At 44.3% G+C, this 24,909-nt stretch overlaps 1 protein-coding gene across 6 annotated transcripts in view; it reads right to left on the bottom strand.

The window, feature by feature from the left end:
* The window catches only part of TBC1D1 (TBC1 domain family member 1), a 114,210-nt gene extending 97,042 nt beyond the window's left edge, over window positions 1-17,168 (bottom strand). For 2 of the 6 annotated variants that reach the window (XM_048072967.2, XM_048072972.2), the window contains exons 1-2: window positions 16,083-16,361; window positions 8,863-9,377 (exon numbers count right to left, since the gene is read on the bottom strand). In XM_048072967.2, coding sequence (XP_047928924.2) covers window positions 8,863-9,279 — 417 coding nt within the window. In that variant the 5' untranslated portion in view covers window positions 9,280-9,377; window positions 16,083-16,361. Of the gene's footprint in view, window positions 1-8,862; window positions 9,378-15,694; window positions 15,778-16,082; window positions 16,363-16,641 lie in introns of those variants that run through there. The other 4 variants (XM_013185985.3, XM_048072969.2, XM_048072971.2 and 1 more) reach the window with 4 other exon arrangements.
* Between the last annotated feature and the right edge of the window lie 7,741 nt (window positions 17,169-24,909).

Genomic DNA, 24,909 nt, shown 5'->3' with positions numbered 1-24,909 from the left:
CTTAGATGAAGCCTTACAAGTACTGGAAATAAAGTCAAAGTAGACCTGGTCTGATAAAATTCACTATTGTCCCTTTCTACCATCACCTTCCCTCTCCTACCATCTTAATTACTGCACCCAGAATTCATAGAAAAAGAAATCTTCAAAACAGTGAAAGAGGGATGTATCAAAGCCTATGGAACATACACTTAACCTCCTCCTGTAATTATTTGCTTCCGTACTACAAAACCATACAGAATTGCATTTCAGTGCACAGTGGTGCAATTATCACTTCCATCACCAAGCACTTGTAGATGACTACTTACACAGAAATCATTCTTGAATTAAATCAATGGTGTTTTTCAGCCACTATACCTATAGTATTATGGCCCAAGCATGCTTTATCTGTTAAAGTGTGGGGAACGTCTAGGTGAGATTGTCGGGAAATCAGCTCAAATTTCCATGCTGAAAGGTATGGAGAATGACAAAAAGATTTGCTGCACCAGAGAGGGAAGGAACAAGGTAAGGATGTACGGAAGGAAGGAGTTCTGCAAGGAAGCCCCCCAGAGCCTATAGACAACCTCCAATATTGCATAAAAATGTAACAAAAACCAGAGGCAGCTGGGCACATGCTGGTATTGCAGTAGCTCAGTATTCCCTTATGAAGAGAGATAGAAAAGGATCTGAGCTCATTCCCTGTGTTTTATCTCCCTGGGCCAAGAGGAGGGAACAAGCTCAGTCTCCCTCCTCCTGCACAAACACTCTGCTCTCCTGGTGGCCTACCTGCCTACCTGGTGGCTCTGTGCTCAGCATCCTCACAGCAGCCGTGGCGGCAGGAGCCTGCCGAGCAGAGCTACGACTGGTGCTGAACTGCTTCATCCTTCCAAGGCAGAATTTGTTCTGGGCGTGCACACTAATTCCAGGGACTCTTACTGATGAAAAATGTAAGTGTAAGTGTAAATGTAAGATGCTTTAAAGATATGGGTTTAGATAGAGGCTATGAATCCTGCACTGTGAGACACAGGTACCTGAACTCTTCTGCGGTCTCAATCTCTTTGTACCCCACTTGCGAGTCTGTAAAACGGAGACCACAGTTCTTCCTTATGTGAAAGTGAAGTTTCTGAAGGAAACTCTACTGTTACTCTTGAGGACGCTTGGGCGTTATGGCCTACAGCTCCTATTACCTGTACCAGGCTTCACAAACTACCAGCATCAGACCTTGTAAGACAAAAGGAATAGTTATTATTCCAAGAGAAGCCATCACAAGCCTGCTAATTACTTATTAGCATCAGTTCCACTGTTGTGTGTTTCTGCTACAATACCCAACAGAAAAGGTGAAGCATGCATGAACTTTGGCTCTAAAATGAAGTTTATGTGACAGATCAGGTGAGACACAGATCATTTCAATATTAAGTTGAAAAATCCTCAAACAGTGCCAGCTGATACAGAATACCGTACTGCTGAAGTCACGTTAAAATTTCTTTATAGTCATTCTGGAGCAGAATTTTTTGTAGGATTTAGCAGGTTGAGGAAATCATGGGAAAGTATAATTTTATATGTTGCTGCCACTGTAAGAGTGGGAACACACATTTATCTAACAACCCATGTGATGTATTTCATCTTCCTCGCTAAGACATTATCTCTGACTTCAAGTCAGGAAGTGGCATTGCACAAATCATTTCCTCCATGTGGCAATCAGAAGTGGGGGCTAAGGGAAATCATACAATATTTCTTATAAAACGCGGGTGAACAAAGGAGAACTTAGCTGAGCCAGGAATGCACCAGAGTCACTCTAGATTCTGACATGGCACCAGAAACAGAAAGGCTTGGGGCATTACTGCTTGGGACAGGGTCAGTGGCTGTCAAAGCCCCTGAAAGCAGAGGGCATTCACGAACCTAAATCCTTTGAGCAGCCCCCAGGCATGGAGCTGGTGCAGCGACTGTTACGCTCTTGGCTCAGGATGAGCAAAAAGCCTATTTACTTTCTGAGGATGGCCAAAGCAGAGCTGGCTATTGCATTACACAGGATACTCTGTTAAGGTTTACAGAGCTAAACTTTCACCCACTTCATATAGCAGACTATATATGTGCACAGGCATGCCTTTGATTCTTCATTTGTTCTGTGTTTTTTTCCTTCTGTTTTTAACATGCATTTCTCCAGTTGGTATCTGGGAGATGAGAGAGACTTCCTAAACTGAAAAGCAGTGCTAGTACCTTTTTGTTTGCAATTTAGAAGGTTCCACCAGAAACAAAGTGCATGTGAATAGAAGGGAAAAACCAGCCAAATTAAGCTCTCAGCCGCACTGAAGTAAGGCCTGTTACTGTGTTTTGTTCCAGCAGAGTTTTATGCTCTTTGCAAAATTTTAATCTCCCCAGACTCATTAAGCAATAATATACAAAATACCTCCGTATTTACAATTACCTTGCTGAATTCATTAAGAAAAGGAAATGGCCCTATTAAAAATGAGCTACTTATGAGGTCATATCTTTGAGTCTAATGTAAAAACAAGTTGCATAAGAATCCTCTGTCACAAATCTAAGCCTCACAACAACTGCTTTGGAGTTCACAGGGCCTTTGCCACTCCTTTTATAGATGAATAATGTGAAGTTCACTCACAACTTCAGCTCTGTGCAGCCTCACAGAGACCTAAGTGTTGATTATCTGAAACCAGCTGCTCCAGGACATAAGCAGATCCCAAACAGCATGTAACAAAGCATATTGCATTCCAGGTAATACAGCCTGATCTCCTTAAGCATATAAGCTATTGTAACTCATAAAAGCAGGTGAAGGTTGTTTAAGAAGCAGGAGCTCTTAAAGCAACTGGAGGGCCAAAAAACACAGGCACTGCCACTCTCGTGGCAACATTCCCGCAGCTGACAGAAGCCCAGCTCCTGGGCCAAAACCTCTCCCTGATTTGTGACACTGCAGAATGAGGGTTTAGAAGAAGCAAGCAGACTTGTGAATGTTTTCTGCAGCTGTGAGGCCACTTAATCAGGAACAGTACTACTCTATGTAATAGAAAAGAACAGTCCCATCCAGCGTTATCCCACTGTGGCATTAACAGTTCTGGTAAACACAAGCATGCAGTAGAGCCTGTTGGGACAACTTGCATGGAGACACTAGAAAAGAGAGAGAGAGAGAGAGAGAGAGAGAGAGAGAGAGAGAGAGAGAAGAGAGAAAAAGAGAGAGAGAGAGAGAGAGAGAACTTAGCTTAACCTTTTCAAAATCTGCACTAAACTTTTTATATATCTTCATACTCCAGCTCTTGATAATCATTGATAATCTCAGAGAAATATTTCTTCTGACAAGACATCAGCCTCAAGTTTCTAGGCTCTTCCTCAAGCCCTCCAAGTCTCCTGTTTGTATCACAAAAGGAAATAAAGAGAGAAACTCAAGCTTTCCGAGCATCTGCTTCACTACAAGAGGCGACAGTGCTGTCTGCTGACTTTTACCCCGCATCCAGGAATTCACTGAACCCTGTGGCCAGGAAGAACAAGCAGACACTGCCCTCCACAGCCAGCTAGAAGTAGCCTCACATTCCCAGGCCCTGTCCTCATGGACCATCCTGATAGCAGCTGGAGGAACGATACTGCAGGGCATAAACAGTCCAGGAGTTTCCTAGAGAGGATCAGTGACAGCTTCCTGACCCAGGTGACAGAAAACTCAACGAGGACAGGTGCTCTCAGAACCTTGTACTCACAACCAAGGAAGGGCTTGTTGGGGATGTGAAGATCGAAGGCAGCCTTGGCTCAGGATCCTAAGAGGAGGAAGCAGGGCAAAAAGCCAGATCACAGCCCCAGACTTCAGGGGAGCAGGTTTGGGCCTCTTCAGGGATCTGCTTGAAAAAGTCCCATGGGATAAAGGCTCTGGAGGGAAGAGGGATCCAAGAAGGCAGATTGATGTTCAAAGATCACCTCCTTCCAGCTCAACAGCAGGCTATCCCAGCAGGCAGGAAGTCAGGTAAAAATGCCAGCGGCCTGCATGGATGAACAAGGAGCTGCTGGCAAAGCTCTAACAGAAAGAGAGCATGCAGAAGGTGGAAGCAGGGACAGTAACCTCAGAGGAATAGAGAGACACTGCTCAAGGATGCAGAGATGCTGCTAGGAAAGCCGAAACTCACCTGCAGTTGTATCTGGAGAGAGATGCCAAAGGCAACATGAAGGGCTTCTCTAAGTCCATAGGTGACAAAGAGACAAAGGGAAATGTGGGCCTGCTGCTGCGTGGGGCAGGGGTGCTGGTGACACAGGACATGCAAAAGGCTGAGGGACACAATGCCTTCTTCACCTCAGGCTTCCATGAAATCATTGAGATGAGAACCGTTATTCTTTATTGACAAAGAGCATAAAATATAATAAAGGACAATACAAGTTTAACCTGCCTTAAATCTGAACTGGCCCAGGGCATTATCAGATACGATAGTGACCAATATTTCACTTGCCAGCCAAAACATGAATCAATTAAAAATACCTAAGAAAAACAAATCATTTGATACACAAAACTAAAATCAGCATAATAGGATGTAGAAGTACTTTTCTGAACTGAAAATAAGAACAGAAATTGCTCTTCCTCAAATGCTTTGGCTGCTCTGTATTTGTTGGAGACAGCTCAGGAGAAGCTAAGAGCACGCTGACCCAGGGTGTCAATCTCCCTCATGCCTCAGAGTGAACGAAGCGCTAAGCAAGGTCTCCTATGGAAGGAGAGAGTGTTCGTGGACAATGACTTTACGAAGGAAGCAGCATGCCTCAGGAAACACACACAGCCACAGTTCCCAACACTGTACCTTTCAAACCACCACATCCCAAGTATAGGACAAAAATGCCAGTAATTTTTAATGTCAACAGTTTTCAACAACCACGATGCCAATAGCATCCCTCTTCTGTAGGGCCTAAATAAATTTCAGAGCAGAGGTCACTGGGAAGACACGCAGGCTGGTAGCATGCAAGTTTTCATTCGAGACATCACATACACATCGTACCCTGATGCTCCAGCCAAGCTGTTCAACAACGCTGCGTTCTTACGACGAAGAAACAGTTCTGCAAGCACAGATTTACCGGAGAGATAATTTTTCCTCAGCTTCCACCATCATTACTCAACATGGCATGCATAATCCCCATCTATGACTTATTAGCAGCCCTCACAAGCTCCCCACAGGCAGTATAATTGAATCCTGCTCCATTCCTGAGCACCTGCAAGGAATACGCATTAACACTTCAGCCGCAGCACCAGGCAGAAACTACTTAATCATGAGGCCCCACCAGAATCTTTACATGATGAGGGTGAAAGCATAAAAAACTTCACCAACTTTAACTAGTGGAAATTCACTGAGATTATACATGAAGGAAGAAGGAAGGGTTCAGATCCTATAGACAACAGATCCTCTTAGAAAGGGGAACCCTGATCCATAGCAGAAGCTCTCTGTAGGCAATGCAAACTCTTCCTTTTAGCACTACGTGGAGTGGAATGATCTCTATAAGCATAACCTTGCTTTTAAGAAATGTGCCAAGGAGCAGTTTGCCAGGAACGCTTCTTCCATCCTTCCCTATTTACTGCTCTGTCAGCCCGGAAAGCGAGCTGTATACTGCCACAATGATGCAATGGAAATAATTATACAGGATCCTTCAGAGTGAAGGCAAATACCACAATAGGGCACTGCCTGTTCTTTCACTTCTAAAGAGAAGCAGCAGAAAGAATCCCTGGCTAAGAACCCTGCCTTTATTTAGCACTAATCGCTTGCCTACTGATGTCTTCTCTAAAGAGGACATGTTGGTAATGGATCAACAAGGAACCTGACAGCCCCGCATTCATATCCAGGAAATACATTACATGTTCCCACAGTTCCATCAATTCTAGATTTTAGCTAAGTATTCCCCAGCAAAAAATCACCTCCCACTAACAAAATGCTTTCCCATTATACAGTAGGATAATTTCTCACTACTGAAGTGAGTGTTCTGTCTCTGTATGTATATACAAAATAATACAACTACAGCTAATGTTCTGCTATCTATCTGCAACACTCATGCTAAAAGCCCGACCATTCCTAGTTTCTGCACGTTCTATCACCTCCAGTGCTAGTTCTCAGTCTGAATGAAGTTCAAGTTTCTTGTCCTCCTCTTCAAAGGATTTCACTGTTTAGTCTTCTGCTCACCTGCTTCCATCTTCATCTGCCCAGAAGTAGACTACTTCTCCTACAGACAGCCTGCTGTCCTCTTTTATTCTACTTCCCTAATGTGTGGATATAGTCAGAACTTGTTTGCAAAGCCACACTTACCTTCTACTTCAAATCCGCAGTCAGACATGACCTAATCTGAGAACTCCGTGTAAAATAAAGCCCTGCTACGAGTTTGTCTGTGAAGATACAAAGAACTGTGGCTCCTGTAGTTTACAATATTATGATTAGCAACCTGTGTCAGTTGTCGATGTTGTTTTTCAGTAGAAATAGATGAAGTGCAATTATCACAAAAGCTTAGATGTTCAAGATCACTGGATGAGGAGTTGTTTTATTAGCATGTAAATTCTGTGACCAAACCTATCTGGACTACTGTGTGGTTTTTTTTTCCCCTGTTTGCTTCAGCTCTGTAAAAAAGTTCAACATTTTTTGTCCATTCTGGGCTTAGAGGGGATTGACCCTGACAATGCAGACTAACTCTGTAAGATTGCTTTTGAATGTTCAGAGGAGATGTTGCAGGAACTCACAAGCAGGAGTGCCAGCATAGGAGTCTGCTGAGTCACACATGCTGCAAAGGTCCTGCTTCTAAATTTTCTTTCTTCTGAAGCTGAACATAAACTGCAGCAACATAGTGCTAAATTCTTCATCCCAACTCACTCAACTTTTAACAAACAGCTCCCTCAATTCGTAACCAAGATACCCACTTTGAAAGGGCTGGAGCGCGCTGTGTATCTGCTAAACAGGTAACATCAGTTCAGTCCTCTTCAGAAACGCACAGACACCAATTAGCTAAAAGGCATTGTGTGGCAATACTCAGGCAGAATAACAACACTCTGATTAATCCAACTTTGAAGTAAGTTCCTTATGTAATCAGTAATTACTGAATGTCAGTAAAACATGCAGGGTTTCGCTTTTGGAGAAAAGATCACTTGGCGTTTCCATTATCCTCTTGGCAGAACAGCTCCACAAATGCTGCTTAGGCCTCTACCTCCTAGTTAGGAAACTCACTTGCAAAAAAAGGTCAAGAGAAACACCCCTTGGCAAGTTCGGAGATGAGAACTGGATTTTCTTCTGAGGTGGAGGGTGGTTTTTGAAAGGACAGATAGCTGAGTGAACTTGGGGCTAGGTAGTTAAAATATGCATCCAAAAATTCCGGGGGGGTGTCTACAAAAAACACGTAGGCAGCTGCAAATTTGACTACAGAATTCTGTGCTTTCATTTCAAACAGGTCTAGGAATTTGATCAAACATGAAGAAAAAGTACTTGCTTTTCAACCTTCTGTTGCAGAAGACGACATATTGGAAGTGACCAGCATTGCATACTAACTGTAAATAATCCTGTAAAACCACAAGCCACAAAATGAAGTGCATAGGCAAACTGCAAAATGCATTTACCAGCTACGATTCAATGCCAAGCCCTGACAGACCTACTCCTTATTTCTGCTCTCTTAACATATGTAACTTTGGTATTCTGCATTCTAACTTGACACGATTTCTCAGTTGAATGCTTATGATTTACAGCATAATTGCCTTCTAATTTACTGGGACTGCTTTTTTACCTAGGGTGATTTAACTAAAGCTGTTTCCATATGTTTTGGGCACTCAGCTTGAGACCACGGATTTGGAACCACGCAGTGTTTTGCTATTGGGCAGGCTGGCATAAATCCCACATGCAGTGTATACTTGCTTAACACCTCCAAGGTGCTTCAGCAGGACATCTCCTGTGAGGCAAAAAAAGCCTCACAAGATGCTGATTTCCAACTCGATCACTGAAGTCTACCTTCAAAAGGTGAAGGACATGTCCCTGTTTTGCCCACAGTAGCTCAACCTACCACAACAGCGTTGCGCAAAACCCTGCTCACCTTCTTCATTCAGACAGTTCCTGTCTCACATTACTCTCAAACAAAAGAGGCAACTGTCTATTTTTAATGCTGCAACCTTGTCAGCAAGGACACGATTTGCATGCGGACAGAGCTGAATTTCACCCACAGTCTGACATTTACACGTGCAACTCCTGTCTTGCAATAAGCAGCAGCAAGCCCGCAGGTCACAGATGTGCAGCACTGCGCTGTGGCCTCTCTTCCTCTCTCTGCCACCACATGGATTGCAGAGCTGGGAAGAGGCTCCCAGTGACCTGTGGCTCGGGGTATGCTCGTAAGGCTCCACCCCACCCCTTCCTTCTGAGAAAGGAGGCGCCTCTCTTCCCCAGACACACAGGTCTCAACTCAGGAAAACAGAAATTTGAGAGGTCTGACTGTAGGATTAGATAAAGTTCACAATGACTCAAGGGTGAAATCCTAGCCCCAGTGACATCAACAGAAAAACTCTCACTAACTCAAGGGCCAAGATTTCAGCCCATACCCCAAGCGTCTTCTAAGCCAACAAAATTCAGGCTCTGATCCTGACGATTTACACACCTTTCCCTTCACATACTGAGCAGTTTAAATTCAACAGAACCATTAACATCAAGTAAAGTGAATCCTGTTGGTGAGTTCCAGAAAGAGAAAGTTTTCAACTATAAATGCAACCTTAAGATCTTACACTGTGGTGGGAAGTTTCCAACAGCACAAAAGCAACTCCATTTTAAAAGAAGTAGTGTCAGCTCCTCCACATTTACATCACGCTCTGTAAAGCATCAGATAACACAACAAGAACAAATTCTGAAGTGTGATTATGAGGGTTGCTTCCTGTGGTATTTTTTTTTCCTTTTTACTTACTTTTGTTTGATCATCAGCTTTGAACACATAGCAGATGCTTTGCTGATTTGCTGCTCCATCCTTTATCAGACAGGCAAAGTAGCTGGGATCGTGGCTGTTGTGAATCAGCTTGTGGACCTGCTGTGGCTTGTACTCAAACAAACTTGAGCAAATCAACGGATCCCACTGCTGGTCTTTCCCCATGTCTGGCTCACATCGCAAACTTGCTGGTGAAACACAGAGCCGGATTTGGCTAGTGCCGGGGTCTTCTTTGGAAGACTTGGTACTGAGCATCCGGATCTCCGCCACAACCCAAGGCAGCATGGACATGGTGGTTAGGGAATGCACTGGCAGAGAGCCAACAAACTGGAGGCCGAAACTTGCTGAGAAGTCCCCAGGTGCTTGGCATTTTTTAACTTTGAATGTTATTGGCTCCATTTTACAATCCTTTAGGGAACCCGGACTAATTCACCAGTACGTCAGTTCCATGGAATGACAATTTTTGGATGGTTCTTTAATTAAGGAACAGAAGAAATCTGAAATGAAAAGAAACAGTTATGTAAGTGCTGCAACCCTATTAAAAATGAACTGTCAGCAACACAAATATTTAATAGATTAACGTCAGAAGAGACGTACTGATCGTTTGCCATGACATACCTGCACACTTCCCCTACCTCAGGCCTTACTATTTCAGGTGCAAACACAACAGTACTAAATGTATTGCTTGTTAAAAGCTCAGTCCTGATTAAAAAAGCTACTCTTGTAACCCCTGTTAAATCACCTAATGAGTAACTAAACTATGAAGTGCTCCTTCTCTTTAGTCTGTTTTTGTTTCATGGCCAGGCAGGTGTGGATCACATCAGCCTATTTCAATCCTATTGTTGGAGAAAGGTCTCAGATTAGCATTATAACCTGCGTGCCATTTGAAATCAATGCTTGCCAAGACACTTTCACATTTAAAAAAAAATAAAAGGTCGTCTATCTTGTTCACGGGTGGATGAGCTTGAACTTGGCCCCTAACATGGAGTTGTTTTCTTGGGTATCGTCTGCTGACCAAGCAGACCTTTCTCATTAGTTAACACCCCAGAAATCTTTGTCATGTGAAAAAGCTAACAGCAGTCAACTGACCCATCGCTAACACACCTGTCAGATGGCACAGAGGAGTGACAATCCTTGTAGGACCCCACTAAAAAGCAGGCAAGGATTCACAACTTATGGCTGCGTTTTAAGGCCTTGTTGGCCAGCCAGAATACGTAATGTTTGCCATGTTCATATTGTATCGTTTTCATTGCCTAAAATGTCAAATGGAACCAAGTCACACATCGCCCTGTTATAACCCAGTTATACCCAGCATATGTACCACTACTAAAATGATAAATATATAGGAACAGTCGTAAAAAAATCCAGTAATTGCATTTATCTACCCATTTAGTTCTGCAAAATGCAGTCTAGGAAAACATGCAGCTTGGCATGTGGTACGTTACCGTGTTTTAACTCTTTGTTAACTGAATCTGGTTTCAGCTGTTGCATTATTCTGCGCGAGACTGATGGGAAGCTGACAGGCCTATAATTGCCTACATCTAAATACCATGACACGAGTTTACCCTCAGCCTTCTGAAAGTTTCCCATGGAAGACCTATTAAAAACAACACGAGCAGTCCCAAGAACTCCTGACAAAACATTTTTAATTATATTTGAACAAGTATTTAATAAATGGCATCTGTTTACTGTGGCAACAGTATTTCTGTTCTTTGTTCATCTACAAACAGGATCAAAAATAGTAGGATTTTTCTCATGAGTTTTTACCAAACTTTGTCCTTTATTTGTCCTTGTACAAATATTTTCAAACTGAGCTTCTAGCAGTACTTCACCTTTGTTGAAAATGAAGACAAATTTTCGGATTTAAAAAAAGACAGACTACTTCAGGATGGAAATTCATTTTAAACTGAAGTGCTTAAAATGCAACTAATTTGCAGATGTCTAAATGGGGAAAAGTGGTTCTGCAGCAACTGGCAAAGTGGAAAATCAAGAGACTTGCAGAAGCCATGTGTTTGGGTAGATTTACCTTTTGGGAACTCTTGCATCTTATGACAGATGAACTCTGTGGCAACACTGCCAGTTCCAAGGACACCAAATTCAGCAAGAGAATCCAACAGCATGGGAATTTAAAGTCACTGTTTGACAAAATCTTTGTAAGTGGCATGCTAAAAGCATGGAACAAGTTTTTAAAAAGCCTTTCTATCACCCTCCGTGTGTGTGTGCACATGTATGGGCAGGTGTCTTACACCTCATTTCAAGTACACTAAAATGATTTTGTTTCCCAAGCAAGAAAACACCCAGCTTTCATGAGATAGATACAGATGCATTGCATGGTACGGGATATGCTTTAAGAAGTATTTTTACACCTTATCAACACAAAGTGCTACACTCAGTTATCATTATAGTTTTGCATCTGTCAGGAACCAAAACTTTCTCTTCCTGTTTGACACACTATCACAAATTTGTTCTCCTTGAACATAACAGTGAAATATAGTTCAACATCTTGCAAGGCGGTTTGGATTCATTCGTGACTGTAACAGTGCACAGTTCAAAGCACAGGAAAATTCCATCAACAGGTTTTAGTGTTCTCGTTATTTAGTAACACACATAATAACCTGAGGATAAAAAAGCCTAACAAAACTCTATTCTCAGCTGAAAACCAGGAGGAGTGAGCAGCTGAACAGATGATGGCCGATTAGCCACATCCTCTTTGTAACCATATTTCTCAATTGTTTTCTCAGAACTCTTTTTTTTTATAAAAAAAAAAGAATGAAACAATTAAATAAAGTGCATGTAAAAATACCAAGTTATTGTCATTTAAGTCAACTTTTTAAGGAAGACAAGTTTCCTTGGGAGCACCATCATTTACCATGCTTTTTTACCCCAGGCCTACAAGGCACTGCAGCCTCAAATAGGACTAAATATCACAGCATAATACATCGTTCTGAGCTCCAGCTACAAGGACCGAACAATATTTTAAATAAACAGGTCAATACTCTGTCATACTTCAACAAACACTGTGCTGTTGGAATGTATTTCATATAAATGCAAAGCTTCTTGGCATTCATGTCTTCTTAACAAAATAAACACCTTGCAAAGTCGACAACATAAATAGTCTCTGCATTTGTTATTTCTAAAGAAAAACAGTTGATACTAAATCAAAACAGTGAGCTAGAAGTTAGAATGTTTTCTAGGAGAGGGGCTAAAAGTGCAGCTTCTCAGAGCACAGATTTAGCAGCACCAAGAGGTCTCCGTACCAAACCCACCGCGCTCTGTACCGCACAGTTCTGCGCGTACCGTCTCCCCTTTCCCAGCCATTTATGCCTTGCTTCCTCCTGCTGCCACCTTTATCTTGATTTACAGGAAAATCCCACCAGAAGTTATACACACTGCACACTGCTGAAGTTAAAATCCTTTAAGTTTACGCTGAGGACTAAGGTTGCACTTCAAGTATTTATGTCCGTGCTGAATTTAGACCTAAAAATAGTTCTGTTCTTCTTCACAGGCCTATTCCTAGCCACAAAATTAAGCCCACCTTATAACTGGAGGGTGGCTGTGCCTTGAGCCCGTCTGTTTGCCCTGGCACCACGGCACCTTCGCCCTCCTCTGGTTGCTCCCACCCAGCTCATCCCCTCTGAAGTCTGACGCTGCAGTACAGTGACATGAATAAAAGCAGTACAATAAATGAAAGAAATTTTGTGTATTGCATGTTGGATTCAAAACTGCCTGCCCCGGCACCAATTTTAGGCTATCACAAGTCAGGGGTCACAGAATTATGCCTAACAACCCCTGCAATACCATATGAATACACTCAGTACCACCTTCTGTACTTGGAGACACCAGACCTAGTGCTAATGTGAAAGATGCACATGGGAACATGGGTGCTCTCTGCCCTCAGCTTTTCCTTCACCGCAATCAACTCAACCACTTCACACAAGAGGTGAGTAGGCTTAGATAGCACACAGTGCTATGCTGATAGGCCTGCTCTGGTTTAAAAACCACATATAATTCAGGCTCTCTTAATTTCCCAAATTCAGTTGTATTGTCACCCTTTTACAACAACAGAAGTGAAAAGGGATGCCATCAGCGAGAAGCCAGCATGATGGCAGGCCAGTTTGAAGGCAAGAGCTACAAAAATCAGTACTTTGCCCTCTGGAGCTCAGGCTCTCTCTGCAGGGAGGTACATGGCTAAGCAGCTGCGCATCATACAGGACAGCAGTTCTCAAAACTCACTTCATCCCAAGAGAGCTAAGACTTTATCACGAGGACAAGGTGAAGACTTTGTGCGTAGTTTGTTTAGATGAGGTCAGGGTCATCTTTGAGGTTAGGAAGGAAAATCCTTTGGGGTACAGAGAACAGGTTGTATAGTGAGCCTATATGGTTAACGTGCGTTGTTTCCAGTGTGAGGCACTAGAATTACCTTTCTGCTGCTGGAAAGAGTCCGGGCAGCTTTGGGATGGACTCAGGCTAATACAGAAAACAATGCAGAGAGAGGAGAAACTGTCCTAAACCCCAATTACACACAAGAATCAAGAAAAGCAGCAACTGCAACAGTGGCACAAAGAGCTATCCTTCATCCCTTGTTTCTTCTGTCCTAGATTAAATACAATGCAAAGAGATGGCCAGAAGTCCCGAACTCTTATTCAGAACATAGGTAACCACTAATCTAAGCAATCTCTCTCTCTTCCAGCTCCTCCCCAGTCTGGTAGCAGCCAAGTGCTGGGACCCACAGCAGAACTGCTGAATTCTGGCTGTGCCAAGGCAGGCAGCAGTCAGGGCTTCTGCTCATCAGTGATGAAACAAGGAGTTTGGCCTGGAGGCTACTGAACAAAGACCCCTGCTTCTCAGCCTTTGCAGTCCACCCAAGACAACCGTGTAACAATCCTACATCTAGCTGCTGACAGCAGCTTCTGTCTGTAGGTCCATTTTCTTTTTCCCCTTGAAGAAGCCAAGCAATACTTCCAGCCTCACAGCAAGGTCTCGTGAAGAACAGCTGGTCTCAGAGAACACAGATTTGTTCAGCTCTTCCCTGCAGGGCATTAGCGCTGAGCCCTCCCGACAAATGGAACCAGAGGCACTGGTACTGGCTGCGCTTCACCACTGATTATTTTAGCAGAAATATCATCCCAGTCGAGGATTATGAGGAGCCCTGGCCTGCAGCCAGAACTCTGGAAAGCAAGCCAGAATGAAATACCACTCCTCTCCCTCTCTCTGATCCCTAACCGAGATTTACATTGGCTTCACTCATGCTGACAGATTTCTCTATCCACCTAGCAGGAAATGCAGAAGAATACAAATCAGAGCGTGCATTAGGTATGTCGTGATATGGTCACTGCTGAGAAGAGGTCTTTCTATGTCGCCATCAATGCACATGAAACAAATCTCTTTTTTGGTGTCACAGTACAGCATCCATTCGATCGCTCTCTTGGACAGCTGGTTGTAAGCCTGATCTTTCTTCTTGCAGCTTCAACCAACGCTTCTGGCTTGTTTTCTCTAGAGAAGTAAGACCGTTTAGATATCATGCTACAGGTTGCCTTAAGTTTTCAAATAGCTCTAATTTAACCCAAACTGGCACTTGGAATCACAAAGTGCTCTTCCTTTACAAGGTTGTTCTTTTTATCCGATAGTCACTTACTACGTGCTGTTTCATTCTGGAACCACTTGTTGTGAGTAACATCATGTACAAATCCAGAAGTCAGTTTGCCTCAGAAGTTATTTTTAATTTCCATTCTTTTTTTCATATGCTTGCATTAAATGCTGACTTTTTTAAGGAGTCTTTTTGATGCCTTCAGCAGCTTTGGACATGACCCTGAATAATGTTCTGCCACATACTCCAAGCAAACTGTTTGATTTTGTGGAAATAAACACAGCTAAAAGTATTTGCCTATACAGCCAACATTTATTTCACTCCTCAAATAGATTATAAGCAATTAAATAGATTAATAGCAAGGAAAGAGTCAAGCAAAATGGTAATATATTCCTAATTATAAACATACAAGCTTGTAATCACCTACCAAATGAAGAAAACAGCTTACCATTTCCACCCTTGACATCTGTTGCTACTTCCCCAGTACAGCCCACAGAAACTAGTATTCTGATGACTGAGGTTAGAACTTGGATACTTCCGAGCCAGCCTCACACTGACCTGACCAAAATTAGGCTGTCCTACCGCTGCAACGCAATTAAGAGACTCTTTGTAACAGAAAGCTCGCTGCGTCAATTACATCCTGAATGCCACTCCATTTCATTCAATTGCATCTCCACAGCCAAAATCCTTGCATCCAATTTTTCAGTTAACCAAATTATGAAGCAAAAAAAGTGCCAAGATGTCCATATACTGTTGAATCTGTTTGGCCTTCCTTCCAGCCTGCCATTTTCCTCACCTGCAAGCATTTCTAACTTTTGCACGTTACCTGTGACCTCCAGCACTTCCATAAATCAAGCTGTGCTGATTTTCCATCCCATCCCTTGCAAGTGTCAAAGGCATAAGCACGTTCACCGGCTCAGCAGCGTCTGAGATTCGGGAGATGCCCATTTTGTTAGTTTTGGCCCGGGATGCCCCGCTCGGCCTCTGCTGTTAGCACATCTCCCACCGCCTGCCCACGAAGGCCCCACACACAGCACACAAGCGAGGTCTCAGCCTTCCCTACCCGCTCTATAAATAACCACACGGCTCCTACCCCTCACGAACACCTCACCGAGAGGTCACTCCCTCGTTAATTTAAAACAGGGGGGTTAACGGGGCAGAAAGGCGGTGGGGGGGGTGTCAGGGGGTGAACCCCAGCCCGCTGCGGCCACAAAGGTTTAGCTTTACCCTCCGGGGGCGAGTCGCTGTGCTGCTGCTCCGGGCAGGACCGGGCTCTGGCAGGAGTTACACCGAGGCGTCCCGCACTGAAGGACGAGGAAGAAGGAGGAGAAGAGTTACACCCAGCCCCTGGCGCTGCCTTAACTCAGCCCAGCCGAGCGGCTCGGGACGGCCGCGGGCCCCTGCGGGGAGCAGCCGCGGGCCGGGTGCCCGCAGCCCCGCGGGGGGACATTTTGGCAGCCCCGGGGGGGCGGCTCGCCCCGACTCCTGCTCTTCCTCCAAGCTCCCAGCCGCTCTTCTCCTCCCACCCCAGCAGAAAGCAGCCTTTCCCCCCACACCCCCGGTCCCTCAGCGGGGCGCGGGGCCCCTCACGGCCGCCCCCGGGGCCGCCTCTTACCGCCGCCGCCACAGGATGTGCTCGCTGCAAGGAAGCGCCTTCGGCGGGCAGCGCCGCCCGCCCGCTGCCGCTGAGGGGAGAGGGCAGAGCCGCCAAGGGGCTGAGGGAGGGCACGGCAGGGGACAGGAGGCTCCCCCGAGCCGGATCCGGGTGGCCGCCGCCTGCTGTTGCCGCCCGGCCGGCCGGGGAGAGGCGAGCCCGGGGCCGCCCGCACCTGAGGCGGGCAGGGCAGGGCCGAGGCTCCGCAGCCGGCGGCCGCCTCTCGCCGCCTCCCTCCCACCCTCCTTCCTCCCGCTGCAGCCTCCAAGGGTAAAAATAGCGTTGGGGCGGGGAGCAGGGGGTGGCGGCCCCCGGAGGGCAGAGCTGAGGGATCGGGGGTGGGCATGGGGGGTGGGTTAGGGAGACTCAGGTGGGTGCGAAGTTACCAGAAGCTGCAACACTTGGAGGTGTCGTGGAAGGAAATCGCCTCAGGAAGCTGGGCCCGGCGCTGCATGTGAGCCGTGGAAGCAGCAGGGCCCCCCCGCAGCACCCAGCACAGCCCTGACCCTCGCAGCCTCACCTCCTTGCCCGTCCCGGTGGGTGCCGGCATCCTCGTGCCACGCGTGGCGAGGCGTGCGTATCCAGAGCAGCGCCGTGACAGAGCTGGCACCAGCTGGGCCTTGTGCTGCCAGCCAGCCTCGGCAATTAGGGGTCCGGGGACTTAATTACGCTGCTCTGCAAGGGCGCTCTCCAGATGGTCAAGGCACCCTACGTTCCAGCTCTGCAGACCGCTCTGACTCTCAATTAATTCCGGCTCTTCTTGGCAGGGAGACGGCTGGTTTGCTTGCTTTTAAGTACGTAGAATCAAAGCTTTCTCCGGAAAATTTGCTCTGCTGCTAACGTGCGCTGCGCTGTGAGGAAAGTAATTAAGTAGGCTGTCAAATCCAAGCACAGCGTTTCCCCAGATTATGAAAAACAAGTCGCAGTTCAGTCCATAAGCACATCCCGTACTTGCAAAGAGTGCACTGGTTGTATCTACATGACTTCTGCTTGCTCTGTGTACTTTTATAGGATTGATGATCTGTGGGTAAAAGTATGAAAGCAGCAGCTCGCTCGGAGCAGTTGTTCCCAGTCTGTACTTTGTTCATGGTTTGCTGCTCCTCCTTCAGACGCAGGGTTCAGACACAGGAACCCTGTGACACAGGAACACGAGGAGCACCTCGTGTTTTCAGTGGCATCCTCAAGGAATGCCACCCCTGCAAGCCTTGCCTGTCTCGTGTCTTCAAACCATCACAGCTAAGGACGACGGTACGTAGAGCTACCAGCTGCCAACCTCAGCATCTGAGGCAAGTCCTTTTGCTTGCTTTAAGCCTGCAGCCTGAGTATTTCATGCCCCTAGTAATCAATCGTGTTATGGAAGACAACAAACTGCAATCCCCAATTAGACAGCTCCAGCACTTTGGCCAAGGCTAACATATTCCCAGATTATCAAACAGGGATTTTAGGAAGGCTTTTTTTACAGCTTTTGCCTTTCAGAAGGTGATAATGAAACAGATAAGGATCATACAAGGCTATTTCTTCCTGCTTGGAAAATCTCTGATCATCAACAGAAGTCTAGAGCACCACAAATACAAATCCTCTCCTCATTCTCCTCCTGGATAGCTGGGAAAGAAGTTGGACTGTGACTGATCTCATTCACAGGGGCCTCCTTTACTTTCTCTATTATTCCTAGCTCATGAGTTTTAATTTTTTGCCTTGCATGGTTTTTGTCAAATTACTTAAGCTGTGATACAGTATTTCATGCGCAAAGTGAAATGCCTCTGATAAGAACTACACTTACGTTGATTTAATAGTTCCATCTACTCTGATTTTTCAAAACACCCTCTTTTTTTTCAAGTAGGCCTATACTTTCTTATAGTTAAAAGACAAAAACAAAACAAAACAAAACAAAAAACTTAAGTGTTTATATTTGGCAAATGCCTTGAAAAAGTATTCAGGAACAGTGATCTGTTTTAACTAAAGCCAATCTTCTGTAATGCTTACTGCTAACATGTAGTAAAAATATGGTATCTGAGAACCTAAGAAAAAAAATTTAGTTTGACATTTGAAACTTTTTATAATAATTTTATTTTAGACTATTTTGCTTTTTTATAAAACTAATTTAAAAATCCAAGTAATAAAAATACTATGAGGTACCTAAATTGATACAGAAAAGTAGGAAATAGGGTTGTGCATAAAGTCACCGTCTATTTCTGGTTTTAGCACCTTTCCCGGGGCTGCAAGATATGGTCCACCATCCTCATGATCCAACAGCTACACTTTCCTGTAGATAGGTATTTGCATGCTGTGTTTGAAGAACAAAAAGATCATTCTGTCTTGGACATCTGTGACACATTTACCCAGGATGCAGGAAGACCACTTTGTTTTCTTCTTGGCCTGAGTAGAGTGTTTGACCTACTTCCCATGAAAGTTTCCTAATGATGAACCTCAAGGATACATTGGACAGCATTCCTTCTCCCTATTTCCTGCTGAAATGGTAAACTTATGTAGGAAAAAAAAAAAAGAAAAGTTTAATTTGTGAAAATGAGAAGAAAACCAGAAGGGGGTCATATGTTCAAGTCCCTGAGAAGTAAATGCTTCCACGTGTTCCCGGAACACATGTAATGTACCAAAGTAGAATCTCTGTATTCAGGTGAAAGCCCTAAACACCAGACTTCCTAGTTCTGTTCGGTTTTCTGAAACAGCAAATCTTTATGTGTGTGTTTTTGTTGTTGTTGTTTTTTCCTTCAAGACTAAAGAAGAGAAGCATCTGGTCATTTGATCCCAGCTGAGGTAGGTTTGTAGACCAGCACGAAGCAGATCAGTGAAATTTAGGCTGAATACATCTGCACAGGGGGAGAGGCAGAACTTTGGGCTGCTGTGATTGTGGATTCACCCTTTGAAGCATGGCTAAGCAAACAGGAAGTTTAAAGTTTCCACCCAAGATGCTGCTCTGAAAGAGCTGAAGTTCCTGCACAGTTAGCCAACAGTTGAGCAGTAACAATTTGGATTATGACTTAGAAGGTGGGTACCTATGCTGTGCTTAAATTGCATTAGAAGTGTCTATGCTTTCCCCCTGGGTAATCATATTAATCAATTTCTAGTGCTATTATATATAAAAAAAAAATGTTGAACTCTTTATTTGTGATTTGTTTCGTGTGCATCTATTTAGTACCTCATTAAGGACCTGATACTGTTTTGTAGTCGTTTGATTTAAATGAGCTCTGGGTAAAGTACTACATTCTTGTCCAATGACACTGTATCTCCAGACACTCTCTATACATGGTCCCAGACATTCCATAAACAAAATTTATTAGAATTTATTATTTATTATGTCATGTTTGCCTGTTTAATATTCTGTAAAAATGCATGACAGCAACTTCACTCGGTGGTTATCTTCATAGACAAGAGGCTTTCAGTTACCACTCATCATGAGTAAAGAGCCATGAAAGAGCTGAGCGACTGTTACAGATCCTGCCTGCTGCCTCTGTATTTTTGCCCTTTCAGATTTCATGATTAATCCTCCCTCCCCTTCACTCCCATAAATACATCTGCAAATGACTTACCAGTGATTGTGTGAGCATTTCAAGCTTTTCCTTTTGTTTGGAAGCTGCTGTTGCTATGCCACCATCATTTGTATTGCGTTTTATTTAGGTGGATGTTAGGAGATGATTAGATAGTTTAATAGGCTCATCCCATTATGCACAATGTTCTGGTGCTGCGTGACCTCATTTCAGTGACCTGGCAATCGCTATTCAAAAGAGAAATGTTGGCTTCCACTTGGAAGTTGGACAGAAACACTATCCTTGATGAATTTGTGTACTTACGTAGTACAAAAGATGTAGACTACCTTTGATTAATTTTGTTCTTGTGGGCAGAGAACAGTTTTGTCGGTGATTATTATTTACAATTAATGTTTATATTTTACATAACGTGTGGCATCCAGGTGCCTTCCGCCACGGGATCCTAAAAGTCCCTAATCTTGTAAAGATTTATGTCGGTGCTTAACAAACAGTCCTGCCCTGTTTAATGTCACTACTCACAGTGACTGTTAAGCTAGGATATAAGGTTTGCGTATCGTTGGTGTGTCAAAATAAAAAGCACAAGCACTAGAACTTTGGAAAGCAATAGCAAGCAGGAAGTTTATGAAAACAGTGTAAACAAATTAGTTACAGATTTAAACATACTTTATGAATATGAGAATAATTGCTTATCTATTAAATTTTTATAGTGAATTCCAGTTGTCCCTGGATGATTTGTTGTTATACAGCAAAAGTCTCAAATAAATCCTTCTGCAACCCAAGTACAATACTTGTGTTTTTCATACCATGCTGTGGACTAAGTTCACAGCCTGCAAGGAAGATGAAATGTGTTTACTTACCTCTATCCAAACTGTTTGATAAAGTTTACTGAAATAAAAATGAAAATAAATTCAAGGGTGGTTTTAAGCTGTGACTAGTAAACAAACGAATAACCTTCAAGTGAAGTGCATCAGTCTAGTCTCGCAGCATTACCCTGCTTTTATTCTTGTGGCAGAGTTGTAAGGACCGTGGTAATTTCTCCTTAGTCAACAGGCATTTCCTCCCCACCCCCACAGGCACGATTTCCTACTGGATCAAATGTTTACAGCTGGTGTTGACTTTCATTAGAATGATGAGTATTCATCTGTTAGAAAAATCAGGCTCATTTTACATGCTTTTGGTAACAGGGATATCTCTCTCTCTGGAAGCAGCCAGGAGTTCCCTGACACTTGGGCTCCGTCCAGGCTCTGAGCGTTCTTTATTCCTGTCCTGGCAATTGCCATTTCTGGATAAAACATTAGTGCCTCTGCTCCGAGTTCAAGGGTGGTTGCTCGCAAATTACATTTGTCTGTTTTTTAATGACTGCCCTGGGACTAATCATCTCTGTATTGTCTAAATTGGCTTCTTGGTTACTTTACACACCCCTTTGATGGAGGAATTAGTGAGCTGTGAAACAGTTCAAGCTCAGCGCTCGTTCCAGTGCCCAAAGCTAACTGCTCTTGGGTGTACTCCTATTACTTATGGTGCAGTTCTTTATTGCAGCTCTAGATCCTCTTTCCCTAATACAAGACAGAGCTGGTGAAGACCCCAGCAACGGTAAGTTTCATCTTGTAGTTCTGTAGTTCATCGTAATTGTTCATCAATCCAGTGTTTTTTATTCCTCCTCCCCCCCCACCCCCAAGAGGTTTAAACCTCCGCTTTGAACAGAGTCAGCAGATTCTTTGCCCCTGGGAAGACAGAATGATACAGACGCGACCATCACCTTGACCATATCTGTACTGCTTCTGAGGATGCTCTAAAGCCACCTAGAGGCTGTCCCAGTACAGGCTGGTTCGTTGCTGGCCCTGCTGCCAGCCTTTTAAGACCCTTGCAGAGTTTTCCAAGTGCAGCCCCTCAGTGTCCATCAATCATGCATTGATGGTTATCATAGACCTTTGGGGGAAGTCTGTAACGGCCCTTTCGCAGCTTGCCTTATCCCATATTCACCTGCTCTGTAAGACCTCCTGCACAACCTAAAAAAGGGGTTCTCAGGCTGATACCTGTAAATCAGTCCCACTGTGCAGAGATAACCAGCTTAGGGGATCAGGTAGGTGGAAGATGAGGACGGAACGAAGAGGTTCCCCCCTAAAGGGCTGTGACAACAGTGGCAGCACCATCACGGTGCCAGCGGAAGTATGACGACAGAACCAGCTGCCAGCCACCCACCCCAAACATCTCAGCACGCTGAGGGACTGCCTGCCTACGGGAGCTGAACTGGCTGGGAGATCTTGAGGCAGGACAGACGTAGTAATTAGCATGTGTAGCTGGAACCTTGCCACATAGATCTTCCCCAAATAACGGCATCAGCTCAGTAGAAACCCAGCCTGTCACGGGAAGCTGAGCAACAGAGCTGACCATCTGGATCTCCTTAGCATCCCTCAGGACCAAGGCACCTGGCAGACTCTGCCCAAGGCTGAATACAGATGGTTTTCCTAGAGAGAGAAAACATGAGCTAAAGCCAGATATGTGCTTGGCATGTAAAGGCAGATGTGAAAAAAACATGCCTCTGTAGCCTATGTAGATATTCAGATAAACACAGAAAATAATTACAATAAATAAATAAATCAGGACCTCTAACCCTACTGTGTTCAGATCTTCCCCATGAATTTAGCAAAGTGTCCTTTGTCACATTCTGTAACAAAAGGAATGCAAGACTTGCTGCCTTACAAGTGAAAAAAACAAAAAGCAGCTCAGGACTACAGGCTTGTACAGATCCACAAAGCCCCCCTGCCTTGGGCAGAGCCCTCTGGCACCCAAACGTGGGGCCCCACGTGCCCGGGGGTGTCACCAGCTGAGCAACGCGGCCGGCCAGGCCAGCAGTCGTGCATCCAGCCACACTGTGCCTCGAGGCCAAACACAGCCAGGCCAGGATTGCCACACAGAAAGAAATCGGAGCCTTGAGGGTGCTGGAAGATGGCACACACCCCAGACGAGGTGCGGTCGCTACTCATCTATCTTGTGGCAACGGCACTGCTGCTGGGTGGCCTGTCTTAACGCTGACCCCCAGTTCACAGCGGTGACGCTGAGGCTGGATTCCAGAAAAATGCCAGCCTGAGGAGCACTGTTGGCTAACCAGGCAGCGAGTGCTGTGCCTTGGGAGCTTGGGCACGGCCGTTTGCTTTGAAGGTCAGGATGCAGTGCAGCACAGGAAGCTGTTTTGCAAGAGTAGCCCGTGGTTAAGCCACACGTTAAACTCTACCAAGGGCGAAATTCAAGTACTGGCCCAGCATTCACCCTTCCACTTCCCTCGTAGCCAGCATCTTGAACTAGGGCCCCCTAATCCTGTTCTGGGGCTGTGCACTCATGTCTCCCCCTCCTCCCCCCTAACCTGACATTGGGTGAGAGAGTAGCGTGTGTCCCCAGCAGGGAACAACTGACTAGGACCAGGCGGTGTTAGATGACTACCCAGAATTTATTACTCCTGAAAGAGCCCATCACAGCTACAAGGGGGCTAAAACAGTCATAGCTGAGGATGAATGGCGCATGCACCCCTTCCCTCATGATGCTGAGAGGTTTCTTGAGCTCTCCAAAGGTTCTTTTGCAGTACCCAGCTGCACAACTACTGCAATCTTCTAGCTGTACTGGAGAAAAGCAAGGATAGAGAACCTGACCTCGGGGAGGATAATAAAGCAATAGAGTCTTGCATTTACAGAAAGTATGTAGCTACGGTTGTAAACGTATTCAAGTCACAATTTACAGTTACCAAACCAGTTTCCATTTCCCCCACAAGCTTTGTCTGCCTACCTATTCTGCCGGAAGTGATGGTGCAGCTGAATGTAACACCTTACATCAGCCTTTATCGCATTCACCCAAAAGACAGCATACTTTCTAGGGAGGATGTTCAACATAGAAAGACTCCTACCTGGAATGGCAGTGGGAACAAAATACGGACAAGTTAGGAGAATCAGGTGCCCCTATCTTGCATTTTGCTTCTTATGCTCCTGCTCTCTTCTTTTAAATAGAGGTGTAATAGACAGCAATAGCATGTTGGAGCTATTTCCCTCCAACTTTGTTTTCCATCTTGTGTACAGTTACCACATACTAGCTCAATTTAATTGTTTACTCCCTCTATTATTAAAGTGTCTTTAATAATAAATAAAACTTTTCTGCCCCAAAGGTCAAGTGGAAATGGACTGGTTATCAATTAATCTATCAATGAGTGTCAGGATCTTAGGAAATTCTACTTCGCTTTTGAGAATCAGTTCAGATTTACACTTTCAGCACATACGTGAAAAAAGTCTAAAATCCTATATATTTACTTTAAATCCTTAATTTGTCATTAGGGTTTATTTTCAGAAGGACGAAACAGTAGTAGTTGATATGTGTAGAAATTTCACACTGAAGGCTGATTGCACTCAAGTGAATATTGAGACTCCCTTTACAGTTATTACTACAGTCAGTAACCCCTAGGGTCCTATTTAGGAATATGGATTGCATTATTCAAGGCACCAAATAAACATATATCAATAAAATCATCTCATTTTTGGTTTACCATAGGAGAAATGGAAACAAATAAATGGAGGGTGCGAACAGGTTATTTGCACAGAAAGTGCTTACTTCCTGACTTCCTACTCTAAAGGACTAGGATTCAATTAACAGTATGCACTGTTTCCTCAATATTCTTATTACTTTTTTTTTTTTTTTAAGTTTATTTTCTGTGCCACACAGCTGGACCTCAGTATGACAGATGTAGATGCTGGCTTTGACTCTGTACAGCCAAGAAAAGCTGAAGTGTCAGCCAAAGAACACAGGGACTACTCCTTTCTTTGTACCCTCTGATTATAACTCTAAAGAGTATAAGGCGTCACATGTTAGCTAAGATGGCAAGCAAAGAAAAAGGTAAGTCTGGGCACAGAATGACAGATTTAACTCCTGATAATTTGCTAAATCTGATCTACGCTTGACCTAGCAGCTAGTCAGTGTCATCGGACAGCACAAGTAGTTACGGTGAGAAGGTTTCTTTGCCCAAGATCACACCCAAGATGTACTGGGGCTGTTAGAGATACACTGATACTCAAAGCAAGTACTGAAAAATGCAGAAAAAAACTATATTAAAGTTAAATGGTAACCTCCACATAACCATCTTGGACTCTGCATGTGCAGATGACTGAATGAAATGAAAACTTCTGCACTAAATTCAACGCGCAGAGTTATGCAGCAAGTCATGTAGCATACAGCAGGACAGGACCTGACGCTGGGGTACGCGTTGAATGAATTATGCTTAGATCAATGAGGCAACGGAAAGGTGC

The sequence above is a fragment of the Anser cygnoides genome, chromosome 4 (assembly GCF_040182565.1).
Source record: "Anser cygnoides isolate HZ-2024a breed goose chromosome 4, Taihu_goose_T2T_genome, whole genome shotgun sequence".
Taxonomy (NCBI): Eukaryota; Metazoa; Chordata; class Aves; order Anseriformes; family Anatidae; genus Anser; species Anser cygnoides.
Note: the sequence above shows the minus strand (reverse complement) of the source record. Positions and strands in the feature narration are given on the sequence as shown.